Source organism: Odocoileus virginianus, chromosome 11 (genome assembly GCF_023699985.2).
Source record: "Odocoileus virginianus isolate 20LAN1187 ecotype Illinois chromosome 11, Ovbor_1.2, whole genome shotgun sequence".
In the NCBI taxonomy this organism is placed as follows: Eukaryota; Metazoa; Chordata; class Mammalia; order Artiodactyla; family Cervidae; genus Odocoileus; species Odocoileus virginianus.
The window spans coordinates 3366851-3381192 of NC_069684.1; the positions used below are offsets into that span (position 1 = coordinate 3366851).

Consider the following 14342-nt stretch of genomic DNA (forward strand, 5'->3'; position numbering starts at 1 on the left):
AAAAGGAAGGGTTTTTTTTTTTTTATTGGAGGATAATTGCTTCACGACATTGCGTCGGTTTCTGCTGTCAGTTCAGGCGCTCAGTCGTGTCCGACTCTGCGACCCCATGGACTGCAGCACGCCAGGCTTCCCTGTCCACCAGCAAGTCCCGGAGCTTGCCCAGACTCGTGTCCCTCGCGCCGGCTTCTGCTATAGGACAAGACGAAATCAGCCATAAGTGTGCATATATCTCCTCCCTCTTGAGCCTCCCTCCCCTCCCATCCCATCTCTCCGGGTCATCACAGAGCACTGCCTGAGCCCTTTGGTTACGCAGTGGCTTCCGTTAGGACCCAGTTTACACACGCGCTGTGCGGTGCCTAGCCGCTCAGCCGTGTCCAACTCTTTACGACGCCGTGGACTGCAGCCCACCGGGCTCCTCTGTCCGTGGGATTCTCCAGGCAAGAACACTGGAGTGGGTTGCCATGCCCTCCTCCAGGGCATCGTCCCCACCCAGTGACTGAATCTCAGTCTCCACGCGGCAGGCCGATTCTTTACCAGCTGAGCCACCAGGGAAACCTGGTTCTGCACATGGTAGTATAGAGATCAATGCTGCGATCTCAGTTCATCCCACCAGAAGGGAAAGGCTGAATAAAGACACGGAGGGATGTTTCTGGGGTGGAAGGGTTGATCAGCAGTGGGGTGAGAGACGGGGAGGAAGAAGAGGGTCCGAGGAGGGGACAGGAGTCGGGAGGGCAGCTTCCCTGCCTAGCAATGTGTGCACAAAGATAAGACGGTCACCTTGGACTCAGACTTGTTTTATGTGCCATTGGTCAGCTATCAGGAAGAAGTGATGGGAATAATCATTCTGTGCTCCAGACCACACCTTAGCCTTTTGCCTAAAAATTGCAGTTCACAGTTTTCAAGCACTTGGAAGCTCCAGGCCTTCAGGAAACCAGGAATCCATCTACTTTTCATTATTGCTCAGACTCAAGGACTAAATCTACATGGGCAGAAGGAGGAAGGATCACACAGTTAGCAGAAATATGCAGGGGAGGTGATGGGACAGACAAGAAGAGGAAGTCTGAGCAAAAATGAAACTTCAAGCAAGAAAAACCAAAAATTATAGACTAAACACTTGCTAAACGTATAATTATAGCTATTCAAAACCTTCAGTGTTACACTGCTCTCAAGTTAAGTACAAGGAGAACCAAGAGGTATTGACTATAATCCTTCAATAGTGAGATACTTCCAAAAAGCACAGATTTTCTTTGTAAGATTTTGCTATTTTTTGGTAATTTTTTTCATTTCTCACTAATGAAAAAGAAATATGAAAGTATTTAGGAAAGAGAATCAAAGAACAAAGACCTAAATCTATACTATGCTGATTCTTATACTTCCTTTTTACAAAGTTACAATGCGTGATACATGTTATTTCTCTACCTCATCTGAGAATTGAAATCTCACCTACTCTTTGGAATTTGTATAAAAATACATAACTTAAATATTCAATTTATTGTTGAAAATAATAAATAAAAAAATTATATAATATATATAATAGCATGCAATAATATCAGTAAATTGTGTGGCTTACATGGTTACATGTAAAAATCATCAGTATTAACACAGAAACCAAAAATGGTTCATGCCACTCAAATTAAAGAAAATTGCATTATTTTGTTTAATTTCTAAATATAAAAGAAAAAGATAGAATAGGGACAGATTTAACAGGAAGATGAAAACAAGTGATTCCAAATAAGTAGAATAGGAGGAATTCTAGGGACTTCCCCGGCGGTCTAGGGTTACGATTTCTCCTTCTGAAGCAGAGGGTGTAAGTTTATCCCTGTTCAGGGAGCTATGATCCCGCAGGTCTCCCAGCCAAAAACCGAAACATGAACAACAGCAGCAATATTGTAGCAAATTCAATAAAGACTAAAAATTGTCCACATCAAAAAAAAATCTTTACAGAATTGTATTTGCCTTAAACAAGCATTTCTGAGAAGGAATTTTCAGTAATCGAGGAGACCTAAGTTAAGCCAAATCTCACTTTGCTTTGATTTTTCAATTGATCACCTAGCATTTTATTTGATCCATATTTTAACTACATTTTGTGCAGAGGGAAAGGCTAATTGATATTGCTTATTTTCCCTGTTCATCTTTTTCATGAGGAAAAGAGAAATATGGAACGAAAAAGAGATATTTCTGGGAAGAGAGATGATTTGGGTTGGGGAGAGGGAAAGACTTGCTTGACCCTGAGATGAGCTCAGTCCTTTCACTCTGGAGCCCCTGACCTTGGGGCTGCCTCTCAGGTTTTCTGAGACAGGTTCCTGAGACTAGTCTTGCTTATTTTACACGTACTCTAATCTCTTTATTGATGAAATCAATATGTCATGTGACAACAATACCTATTCCCAGGGCTCCTGTGAGAATCAAATGGGTGAATGTATGGAAACATGCATTGTAGTTGTGAAGTATCAGACCCAGTTTTGTTGGTATTTTGTTAGCAAACAGAGAAAGAAGTTCTTGTCAATTAGCACCTCCACAATACAAAACATTTGAAAAATGAACTCAAAACCTGGGTTATTAACATATAAAAATTTTTAAACTTTTTATTTTATAACAGAAAATAGCCAATTAACAATGCTGTGATAGTTTTAAGGTCGCCCAAGATGGATGGATCATGGTAGAGACTTCTGACAAAATATGGTCCACTGAAGAAGGGAATGGCAAACCACTTCAGCATTCTTGCCTTGAGAAATGAACAGTATGAAAAGGCAAAAAGATAGGATACTGAAAGATCAACTCCCCAGTCAGTAGGTGCCCAATATGCTACTGGAGATCAGTGGAGAACAAACTCCAGAAAAAATGAAGGGATGGAGCCAAAGCAAAAACAATACCCTATTGTGGATGTGACTGGTGATGGAAGTAAAGTCCAGTGCTGTAAAGAGCAATACTGCATAGGAACCTGGAATGTTAGGTCCATGAATCAAGGCAAATTGAAAGTGGTCACACAGGAGATGGCAAGAGTGAATATTGACATTTTAGGAATCAGTGAGCTAAAGTGGACTGGAATGGGTAAATTTAACTCAGATGACCATTATATACTGCTTCTGTGAGCAAGAATCCCTTAGAAGAAATGGAGTAGCCCTCATAGTCAACAAAAGAGTCCAAAATGCAGCACTTGGGTGCACTCTTAAAAATGACAGAATGATCTGTGTTCGTTTCCAAGGGAAACCATTCAAGGTCACAGTATCCAAGTCTATGCCCTGACCAGTAATGCTGAAGAAGCTGAAGTTGACAGATTCTGTGAAGACCTACAAGACCTTCTAGAATTAACACCAAAAAGAGATGTCCTTTTCATCATAGGGGACTGGAATGTAAAAATAGGAAGTCAAGAGATATCTGGAGTAACAGACAAGTTTGGCCTTGGAGTACAAAATTAAGCAGGACAAAGTCTAACAGAGTTTTACGAAAAGAAAGAACTGATCATAGCAAACACCCTTTTCCAACAACACAAGACAACTCTACAGATGGACATCACCAGATACTCACTACCAAAATCAGATTGATTATATTCTTTGCAGCCAAAGCTGGAGAAGCTCTATACAGTCAGCAAAAGCAAGACCAGGAACTGACTGTGGCTCAGATCATGAACTACTTATTGCCAAATTCAGACTTAAATTGAAGAAAGTAGGGAAAACCACTAGACCATTCAGGTAAGACCTAAATCAAATCCCTTACGATTATACAGTGTAAGTGACAAATAGATTCAAGGGATTAGATCTGATAGACAGAGTGCCTGAAGAGCTATGGATGGAGGTTCGTGACATTGTACAGGAGGTGGTGATCAAGACCATCCCCAAGAAAAAGAAATGCAAAAAGGCAAACTGGTTGTCTGAGGAGGCCTTACAAATAGCTGAGAAAAGAAGAGAAGCTAAAGTCAAAGGAGAAAAGGAAAGATATACCCATCTAAATCCAGAGTTCTGAAGAATAGCAAGGAGAGATAAGAATGCCTTCCTCAGTGATCAATGCAAAAAAAATAGAGGAAAACAACAGAATGGGAAAGACTAGAGATCTCTTCAAGAAAATTAGAGATACCAAAGGAACATTTTAAGCAAAGATGGGCACAATAAAGGACAGAAACAGCATGGACCTAACAGAAGCAGAAGATATTAAGAAGAGGTGGCAAAAATACACAGAAGAACTGTACAAAAAAGATCATGACCGAGATAACCACAATGGTGTGATCACTCACCTAGAGCTAGATAGACATCCTGGAATGCAAAATCAAGTGGGCCTTAGGAAGCGTCACAACAAACAAAGCTAGTGGAGGTGATGGAATGCTAGTTGAGCTATTTCAAATCCTAAAAGATGATGTTGTGAAAGTCCTGCATTCAATATGCCAGCAAATTTGGAAAACTCAGCAGTGGGCACAGGACTGGAAAAGCAAGAGAGTTCCAGAAAAACATCTACTTCTGACTTATTGACTATGCGAAAGCCTTTGATTGTGTGGATCACAACAAACTGTGGGAAATTCTTAAAGAGATGGGAATACCAGACCACCCTACCTGCCTCCTGAGAAATCTGTATGCAGGCCAAGAACCAACAGTTAGAACTGGACATGGAACAACAGACTGGTTCCAAATTGGGAAAGGAGTACGTCAAGGCTGTATATTGTCACTGTGCTTATTTAAGTTCTATGCAGAGTACATCATGAGAAAGGCTGGGCTGGAAGAAGCACAAGCTGGAATCAAGATTGCCGGGAGAAATATCAATAACCTCAGGTATGCTGATGACACCACCCTTATGGCAGAAAGCAAAAAAGAGCTAAAGAGCCTCTTGATGAAAGTGAAAGAGGAGAGTGAAAAAGCTGTCTTAAAACTCAACATTCAGAAAACTAGATCATGGCACCTGGTCCCATCACTTCATGGCAAATAGATGGGGAAACAATCGAAACAGTGCAGACTTTATTTTGGGGGGCTCCAAAAGCACTGCAGATGGTGACTGCAGCCATGAAATTAAAAGACACTTGGTCCTTGGAAGAAAAGTTATGACCAACCTAGACAGCATATTAAAAAGCAGGGACATCACTTTGACAACAAAGGTCCATCTAGTCAAGGCTATGGTTTTTCCAGTAGTCATGTATGGATGTGAGAGTTGGACTATAAAGAAAGATGAGTGCCAAATAATTGATTCTTTTGAACTGTGGTGTTGGAGAAGACCCTTGAGAGTCCCTTGGACTGCAAGGAAATTAAACAAGTCAATGCTAAAGAAAATCAATCCTGAATATTCATTGGAAAGACTGATGCTGAAGCTGAAACTCCAATACTCTGGCCACCTAATGGGAAGAACTGACTCATTGGAAGAGACCCTGATGCTGGGAAAGATTGAAAGCAAGAGGAGAAGGGGATGACAGAGGATGAGATGGTTGGATGGCACCACCGACTCAGTGGACATGAGTTCAAGCAAGTGCTGGGAATTGGTGATGGACAGGGAAGCCTGGCGTGCTACAGTTCACAGGGTCACAAAGAGTCGGGCATGACTGAGCAACTGAACTGAACTGATTTTATAATGGAATATAGCCAATTAACAATGTTGTGATAGTTTCAGGTGGACAGCAAAGGGACTCAACCTTGTACATACATGTATCCGTTCTCTCCCAAACTCCTCTCCCATCCAGGTTACCACATAACATGGAGCAAATTTCCCTGTGCTATAGAGAGGGACCTCGCCGCCTACCCATTTTAAATATTGCAGTATGTACGTGTACATCCCAAACTCCCTATCCAAAGTTTTCAGTGTGATTATCCTCAAAATATCAGCTTTGTTTTTAAAAGGGGCTTAGTTAAAAAGTTAAGTAATCTTTTGAACAAAGTGAAAGTGTTAGTTGCTCAGTCATGTCCGACTCTTTGTGACTCCATGGAATGTAGTCTTCCAGGCTCCTCTGTCCATGGAATTCTCCAGGCAAGAGTGCTGGAGTGGGTAGCCATTCCCTTCTCCAGGGGATCTTCTCAACCCAGGGATCGAATTCAGGTCTTCCATATTGTGGACAGGTTCTTTATCACCTGAGCCACCAGGGGAGCCCAAGTTCCCCTTTAGTGTGATCAAAACAACCCCCTCCTCTTATGATACAGTTCAGATTCCCCCGCCCCAGGCCCCTGGCCCCACCCATTCTGCACTGGGTTGACCTTCCCGTTTGTTTTGCAGTTTAGATTGTCAACTCCAGCCCAGTGTGGTTTCGTGTCTACAGAGGATCCTGTGAATACACTTTCCAACTTTCCCACGGGTAGGCCTATGGTGACTTTTTTCCCTATAGTTATTTTTTTCCCTCCCAGAGCCCTGGCTGAGAGGAGATTTTTCTCTGCTTAGGGGTGGGATTTTCTATCCTCCTCATTACCAGGAAGGTGGCCCTGTGAGAGTCAGGAGAAGACAAGACCGAATCAGTCTAACTCCCTGCTTGGAGTACGCTCAAAGCCCTTTTCTGTGTGAGTGGACACCTCTCCCAGTATTCCACTTTGCATCTTTTGTTAAGAAGGGTCGTGCAACCTCCCATGGGTATTTTTGGTCCTGGAAAAGACTCCTCTATTAATTAAATAAACAGAAGGCAAACTTCTGTCATAAAATTTGAAATTATGTGTGAGATATTAAAGGAAATTGGTTACAATTTGCTGCAATTGATATGTTCACTGCAAATTACGGATATTTTGAAATTGTCTGACAATATTATTGTGCTAGCAGCAACTAAGAATGGATTTTCCTCTGTTCTGATTGAACAGCTAGCTATCAAAAAAGTGTCATTACTGTACAGACTTCCTTGGTGGCCCAGTGGTTAGGGTTTAGCCTTTCAATGCAGGGTGTGTGGGTTTGACTCCCAGTCAGGAAGCTATGATCCCACGTGCCTCACAGCCAAAAACTCAAAACATTAAACAGAAGATATATTGTATGAGATTGGTGCAAAAGTAATTGCGGTTTTGCATTGTTGAACTTTGCCATTTATATTGGAATACTTTCTTAAATAAGTGTGTTTATACTTCATTTCAATGCATACATCTCACTTTGTTTTTTTGTTTGTTTGTTTTTTTGCCAATGACCTTTTACTTGTTGCTTCTTTTATATTTATTTTAGACTATAAAAATGATGTTAGACAAAAAGCAAAGTCAAGCGATTTTCTTATTCAAGTTCAAAATGGGTCATAAAGCAGCAGAGACAACCCACATCATCAGCAACATGTTTGGCCCAGGACCTGCTAGAGAACATACAGTGCAGTGGCGGCTCAAGGAGTTTTGCAAAGGAGATGAGAGCCTTGAAGATGAGGAGCGTAGCAACTGGCCATCAGAAGTTGACAATGACCAATTAAGAGGATTGTCGAAGCTGATCTTCTTACAGCCACACGAGAAGTTGCCCAAGAATTCAACGTAGACCATTCTACGGTCATCCAGCATTTGGAGCAAATCGGAAAGGTGCAAAAGCTCGTTAAGTGGGTGTCTCAAGAGCTGACCACAAATCAGAAAAATTGTCATTTTGAAGAGCCATCTTCTCTTATTCTACCCAAGAATGAACCATTTCTTGATCAGATTGGGATGTGAGACAAAAAGTGGGATTTTATATGAGATCATGGTCGCTCTTTGGTGGTCTGCTGCCAGTCTGATCCACCACAGCTTTCTGAATCCTGGAAAAACCATTACAGCTAAGGAGGATGCTCACCAAACACATGAAATGCACCAAAAACTGCAACGCCTGCAGCCAGCATTGGTCAACAGAAAGGGTCCAATTCTTCTCCACAACAATGCCCAACTGCACATCACACAACCAATGCTTCAGAAGTTGAACAAATTGGACTAAGATGTTTTGCCTCATTCACCATATTTACCTGACCTCTTGCCAACTGACTACCAGTTTTTCAAACATCTCAAAAACTTTTTGCAGGGAAAATGGCTTCCACAACCAGCAGGAGGCAGAAAATGCTTTCCAAGAGGCTGTTCAATCCCAAAGCATGGATTTTTATGCTGCAGGAATAAACAATCTTATTTCTCATTGGCAAAAATGTGTTGATTGTATTAATGTGTTGATTTTGATTAATAAAGATGCATTTGAACCTGGTTATAATGATTTAAAATCCACAGTCTGAAACCATGATTACATCTGTACGAACCTAATAACAAATTCAATGAAGACTTTAAAAATGGTCCACATAAAAAAAAAAAATCTTAAAGAAAAAGAAGTTGTCATTACTACAAAATGCAGTTGCCATATGATCCAAAATCCCACTCCTGGACATATATCCAGACAAAACTATAATTCAAAAGGTACATTCACCCCTATGTTTATAGAAGCACTATGTACAATGTCCAAGACCTAGAAGCAACCTAAATCCATCAACAGAGGAATGAATAAAAAAGATGTGGTACATATATACAATGGAATATTACTCAGCCATAACCAAGAATGAAATAATGCCATTTGCAGCAACATGAATAGACCTAGAGATTATCACACTGAGTAAGTCAGAAAGAGAAAGACAAATGCCATATGTTATCACTTACACATGGAATCTAAAATATGACACAATGAACTTATCTATGAAATAGAAACAGACATAGAGAACAGATTGTGGTTGCTGGGGATTGGGGGAAGGAGGATGAATTTGTCCCAAGCAGATAATTGAGTCATTAGAAACGAATAAAGGAAAAGACCTAAAACGAGAACCACAGGGACAAAGAACAAAGAAAAATCTTGTAAGTCAGAAGAAAAATGCCATAAATAAGTCAATATTCCTTGGAAGGAGAGGAATGCTGATCTCCCTACAGATATTTTATTCATTCTTTGTAAGTGAACACAGCACCCCTTGAAAGTGTTCTTAATTCACAGAAAAGAGCTAAAGTTGAGAAAACTAAGTTCTCAGCTTCCTTTAACTTGTTTTTCTGGATTCCACCCTTGGGCTCTCCTTGGAGTCCAGTAGCCCACACCTCAGGCCACTTTGGAAGCAGCAGCTGTGCTTGGAACTCACTGTTGACACAACAGTGTGAGCTCTGAGCTGGTTTCTCTAAGGACAAGCGGAGCCATCCCTTCCCAGAGTCGCAGAAGCCGCCTGACCTAGAGCCGCTGCCATGTCCAGCCAGTCACAGGGGATCCACCAGCTCCTCCAGGCAGAGAAGAGGGCCAAGGACAAACTCGAGGAAGCCAAGAAGAGTAAGTCTTTTCCATTCTGTCTGATTTGTCTGAGGCAAGAGACACAGGTTCAGTCCCTGGGTCGGGGAGATCCCTGGGAGCAAGATACAGCAACCCACTCCAGTATTCTCCCCTGGAGAATCCCATGGACAGAGGAGCCTGGTGGGCTACAGTCCATGGGGTCACAGAGAATCAGACACAACTCAGCACGGGCCTTCTCTGTCACAGAATGGGATGAGGGGAGTCCAGCAGGATGAGCATAGATCTTGGGGGTGGGGGGAGATGCCGATGAAATCCTCGCCCCACCACACTCCCTGGGAGAGGCTGGCTGGGTCACAGAAACTACCCACTTGTCTGTGTCCCACCACTGTAGTGGGATGGAGTCCTCAGCTCAGATCTTCAGGACCGGTCACGAGCTAAGTGAGATGATTAAGGGCACTGAAGTCACTTAGGCTCAAGCTTTGCCTCTGAGCTTCCTCCCCGGCGCAACAGCTCAGAGTCTGAATGCTATGCCACGGTTCCAAGACAGACAACCGGGAACTCCCTGGCCATCCCGAGGCTCAGTCCTTGGTTGGGAAACTAAGATCTCACGAGTTCTGGGGCATGGCTAAGAAGAAAAGAAAAGGGAAAAAAAAAAAAAAAAAGGACGACTTCCAGACTGAACCTACTTATTAGGGAGTGAATTTCCGCAAGTGACCTATCCTCTGTAAGCTTCGGTTTCTGTTCCTGTAAAATTGTGATCGGAACAGCTCATGGCTCATTTTTCTCCCTCTCTGGATGGCTTTTCATTTCCAATGTTCAAAAATTTTTGTTTGTTGTTTAGTCGCTTCAGTCATATCTGACTCTTTGTGACCCCGTGGACTGTAACCCGCCGACTCCTCCAAGCTTGGATTCTCCAAGCAAGAACGCTGCAGTGGGTTGCGATTTCTTTTTCCGGGGGATCTTCCTGACCCAGGGATCAAAACTGCGCTGGGTCTCTGGGTCTCTTGCATCTCCTGCATTGTCAAGTGGGGTCTTTACCACTGAGACATCCTTAAAAATATTCCCATTTAATTCTCATTTGCTAACATTCTTGCTATTTAGTCATTCATCTACTTAATTACATGTAGGATATCCTCATTAAACCTCTATCTCCTTTCTCTTCTCTTTGCTATTCAGAACAACCATATGAATTAGGTATTATTATTATTTCCATTTCTTGTATGTAGAAACTGAGAGTCCATAATTTGCCATAGTATTTTTTAAAAATAGAAAAATTCATCCAGGCACCATGATCAAAGCATATCTTGTGTACTCCTCACACCAGCCTATTTTGTAGAAAGGAGAACGTGACCCTTAGAGAAATCATGCCAGTTGCCCAAGGTCGCACAGAGGAAAATCTTAAAGACAGAATTTGGATGGGGTCTGAGTCCTCAGCCACAATCTTAACAACTGCCCTGTACAAAATGTACTTGATTTTTATAATGAATGAACTAACACTGAAGATCTCTGAGCCACATTCAGGTTCCCTGAGCCAAGCTCTCTTTTTTTGCACTCCTCCATTTCCTGTCACATCGCCACTTAATCCATCACAGAGACGTCATTACCTTCCTCCAATTGCACGCCCTGTCCCTGCGGCAATTAGAGTCTAAACCCTGCAGATTAGGATTGTGTCTTAAAACCATTGCTTATACATGAAGTGATAGGAAGAGGGTGGGGCCTGCTTCAATATGCTGAAGGAAAGGCAGGCTCAGGACACTGACAGAGAGAGAGACAGAGACAGAGAGAGAGACAGAGAGAGACAGAGACAGACAGACAGACAGAGAGAGACAGAGAGACAGAGACAGAGACAGAGACAGAGAGAGACAGAGACAAAGAGACAGAGAGAGACAGAGAGAGAAACAGAGAGACAGAGAGACAAAGACAGAGAAACAAAGACAGAGAGGGACAGAGAGAGAGAGAGAGACAGAGACAGAGAGGGGGGGAGAGAGGAAGGCAGCGTCAGGCACCTCTCAGTCCCCAGGGGTTTCGACCACAGGTAAAACCATTTTCCTTTCTTAAGATAAACTGACTCCCTGAGCACTCAGTCGTGTGGGCGCCCACAACAAACAGAGGAAGAGGCCCGCGGAGGAGCTGGAAGAGGAAAGGAGGGTGAGAGCAAGTGAGGCCAGCCTGGCCCCCTCCACTCCTGTTTCTGCAGGAGACCGAGCCAGGACGGGCCTGCTGGTGTGTGGTAAGGATGCCGCACTTCCAGTGCAGGGGGCATGGGTTCCATCCTTGGTCAGGGAACTAAAAATAAAATTCTTTTTTAAATATTTAAACTAAAAATAAAATTTTTAAAAACATGGCCAAGGATAGCAAAATGGTATAAATGCAGAGCAACTGTATAGAAAACAAAGCAGTCGCTTATCTTTTTTCAGATTTCTAAACCACATTTAAAATATCCAGGACGGAAGACCAGCTTATTTAAGACGTGATAATTATGTTACCTTTGCTTTCCCTTATGGAAGAAACAAAACAATAATGAAGTGCACAAACAATATTATCAATAAACAATAAGGTCCCACTGTGTAGCACAGAAAACTATATTCAGCACCCTATAGTAAACTATAATTTCCCTTCAGATCCTGGTTCCTCAGTGTCGTACACCTGAAGGGATCGCAGTGGGCCACTGATGGATGCAGTCTTACCGCTTTGATCACGGAAGTCCCACTGTTTCCATAGTGGCTGTGCTAATTTGCATTCCCACCAACAGTGTAAGAGGGTTCCCTTTTCTCCACACCCTCTCCAGCATTTATTGCTTGTAGACTTTTGGATAGCAGCCATCCTGACTGGTGTATAATGGTACCTCATTGTGGTTTTGATTTGCATTTCTCTGATAATGAGTGATGTTGAGCATCTTTTCATGTGTTTTTTTGCCATCCGTATGTCTTCCTTGGAGAAATGTCTGTTTAGTTCTTTGGCCCATGTTTTGATTGGGTCATTTATTTTTCTGGAGTTGAGCTGGAGGAGTTGCTTGTATATATTTGAGATTAATCCTTTGTCTGTTGCTTCATTTGCTATTATTTTCTCCCAATCTGAGGGCTGTCGGAAAAGAATATTTTAAAAAAGAATGTATATGTGCATATAACTGAATCACTTTCCTATACAGCAGAAATTAATACAACATTGTAAATCAACTATACTTCAATTAAAAAATTACAAATCAAAAATTATAAAAAAAGAATGTCTTCATTGGATCCAAATGTTTTTTATCAATTATTTCTCATTTTTCAATGTCACTAGAGAAGCCTAATGAGTCATTCAATTTGTTTGGAGGTGGGAACCACTCTAAAGGATCTAACCTCAGATTTCATAATAAAGATAAAAGCCAAGCCTCTTTTCCTTTCCTCTAGTAAACATGCTGCCTTTGGACAATCATCCCTCAGAAGTCAGTACTGGAAAATCCATACCATATTTTTCATATGCAAAATGTTAATCTTGTTTACCAGTCGCTTAAAGTATTTGTGTACTTTTTTTTCCCCTTAGTCTTTGTTCGGAAGTAGTCAAGCAAATATCAATCAGTAATAGTAAATACTCTGACCTTAAAAACCATTTTGGAAAATATGTTCGAGAATGTTATTTCAACCAATAACCTCTGCACTCTGCACACACACACATTTTTTTAAATTTACTTATTTTTTCATTGAAGGATAATTGCTTTACAGAAGGTTGTGGTTTTCTGTCAAGCCTCAGCATGAATCAGCCATAGGTACACATATGTCCCCTCCCTGTCAGCCTCCCTCCCGCCCCACCGCTCTAGGCTGATACAGAGCCCTGTTTGTGCACTTAGCTTTCTAAACAAATATTTGCTTGTTTGTTGGGCTGCAGCAGGGGCTGCCCGTGGCACGGGGGGCCTTCCACGTTCGCAGCAGCACGTGGGGGCCTCGGTCGCAGCCTGTCGGCTCTACCACCCTGACCAGGGATCGCAGCTGGGCCCCTGCATTGAGAGCAGAGTCTTAGCCTCTGGACCACCGCGGAGGTCCCTGCAGTCAACTTTATAGAGGGTGTCTGTCTTCGTTCTCAAAGAGCATGGGCCCTGAGGACCATTTTCACGGGATGAGCCCTGTTTTCTTGCTCAGCTATAACTGAGCATTGTACTCTGTTCACAAGCATGCCGAGGTACCCTGGGTAGCTCCTCTTGTATTTCACTGTTCTTTATTTCATTCGTTTGTTTATTCAGTTCAATTGCATCTTTGATCAGAGTTAGAGTAAAAATTCAAGGCACTGTTATTAACAGGAGGAACAAGGACTTGAGTCTTTGGAATATGACTTTTTACTTCAAGCTTGACGTTTTATGAGAGCACTGTTTCTCTCGCTTACATGCACTGCAGACTCGGAGATGCACACACCTCTAAGGGCGGTAAGCAGACAGTGTGAGCTGAGCCTTGGGCTGGAGGGACGGTGTTGGGCAGGTCCGTGTCCCATGAAGTCCCACTGGATTACACTTTGCGAGTGTGTGATTGCTCAGTTGTATCTGACTCTTAGAGATCCCATAGACAGTAGCCCACCAGGCTCCTCTGTCTGTGGAATTCTCCAGACAAGAATACTGGAGTGGGTTGCCATGCCCTCCTCCAGGGGAATGATACTTTTGCAAAATAAATAATTTAAATATTTCTCCTTCTTACTTAGATAATACATCAGTGAGTACAATAATGTAGACTTGTTTGGATGGCCTGCCATTAGTCTTTTTGTAATTGCTTATTTGTTTTCCCAGTATACAGATATTCCAAATTTATTTCAACAAGCATCTTGACTTAATCATTTTTTTCATGATGCAAGTGAGTGTTCTGATTCAGGGAGACACAAATTCTACTTAACTAGTAAAGCAAAAAATGTTGCAGTAGAAATTCATGGCCCTGTTTTGCATGTTTTGTAAGCTTGTAAATGCTTCCTTTTACTTTATAGTCCACAAACTAATGGGGTATTTGTAGGTATATTGGACTTTGATATCTTCGAGTGGGTCGTATTAAAATAATAACCATGCAACATTTTCATCTATTAAAAACATTTGGTTATATTCAATCTAGGATCTACATAAAACTACATATAATATAAATATATATATATATGTTTTAACAAGGAAAGAACAAGTAAAAGGAAAAGTAAGGGAATTACAAGCAGGCAGAGGAACGAAAGGGACGTGAGGACCGACAGAGAAGCTGCTTTCTAGCAGTCAC

General features: G+C 42.0%; 1 protein-coding gene and 1 long non-coding RNA gene across 2 annotated transcripts in view; one reads left to right on the top strand and one right to left on the bottom strand.

The window, feature by feature from the left end:
* LOC139037417 (uncharacterized) overlaps positions 1-14342 on the bottom strand; it is a 20281-nt gene continuing 5939 nt past the window's right edge. Inside the window, exon 2 of the long non-coding RNA XR_011490204.1 lies at positions 1-189. This is a non-coding gene — a long non-coding RNA (uncharacterized lncRNA). The remainder of the gene's footprint in view (positions 190-14342) is intronic.
* Positions 9084-14342, top strand: part of ATP6V1G3 (ATPase H+ transporting V1 subunit G3) — a 19905-nt gene continuing 14646 nt past the window's right edge. The window contains exon 1 of the mRNA XM_020907325.2: positions 9084-9165. Within this exon, the coding sequence (XP_020762984.1) occupies positions 9084-9165 (82 nt within the window). The remainder of the gene's footprint in view (positions 9166-14342) is intronic.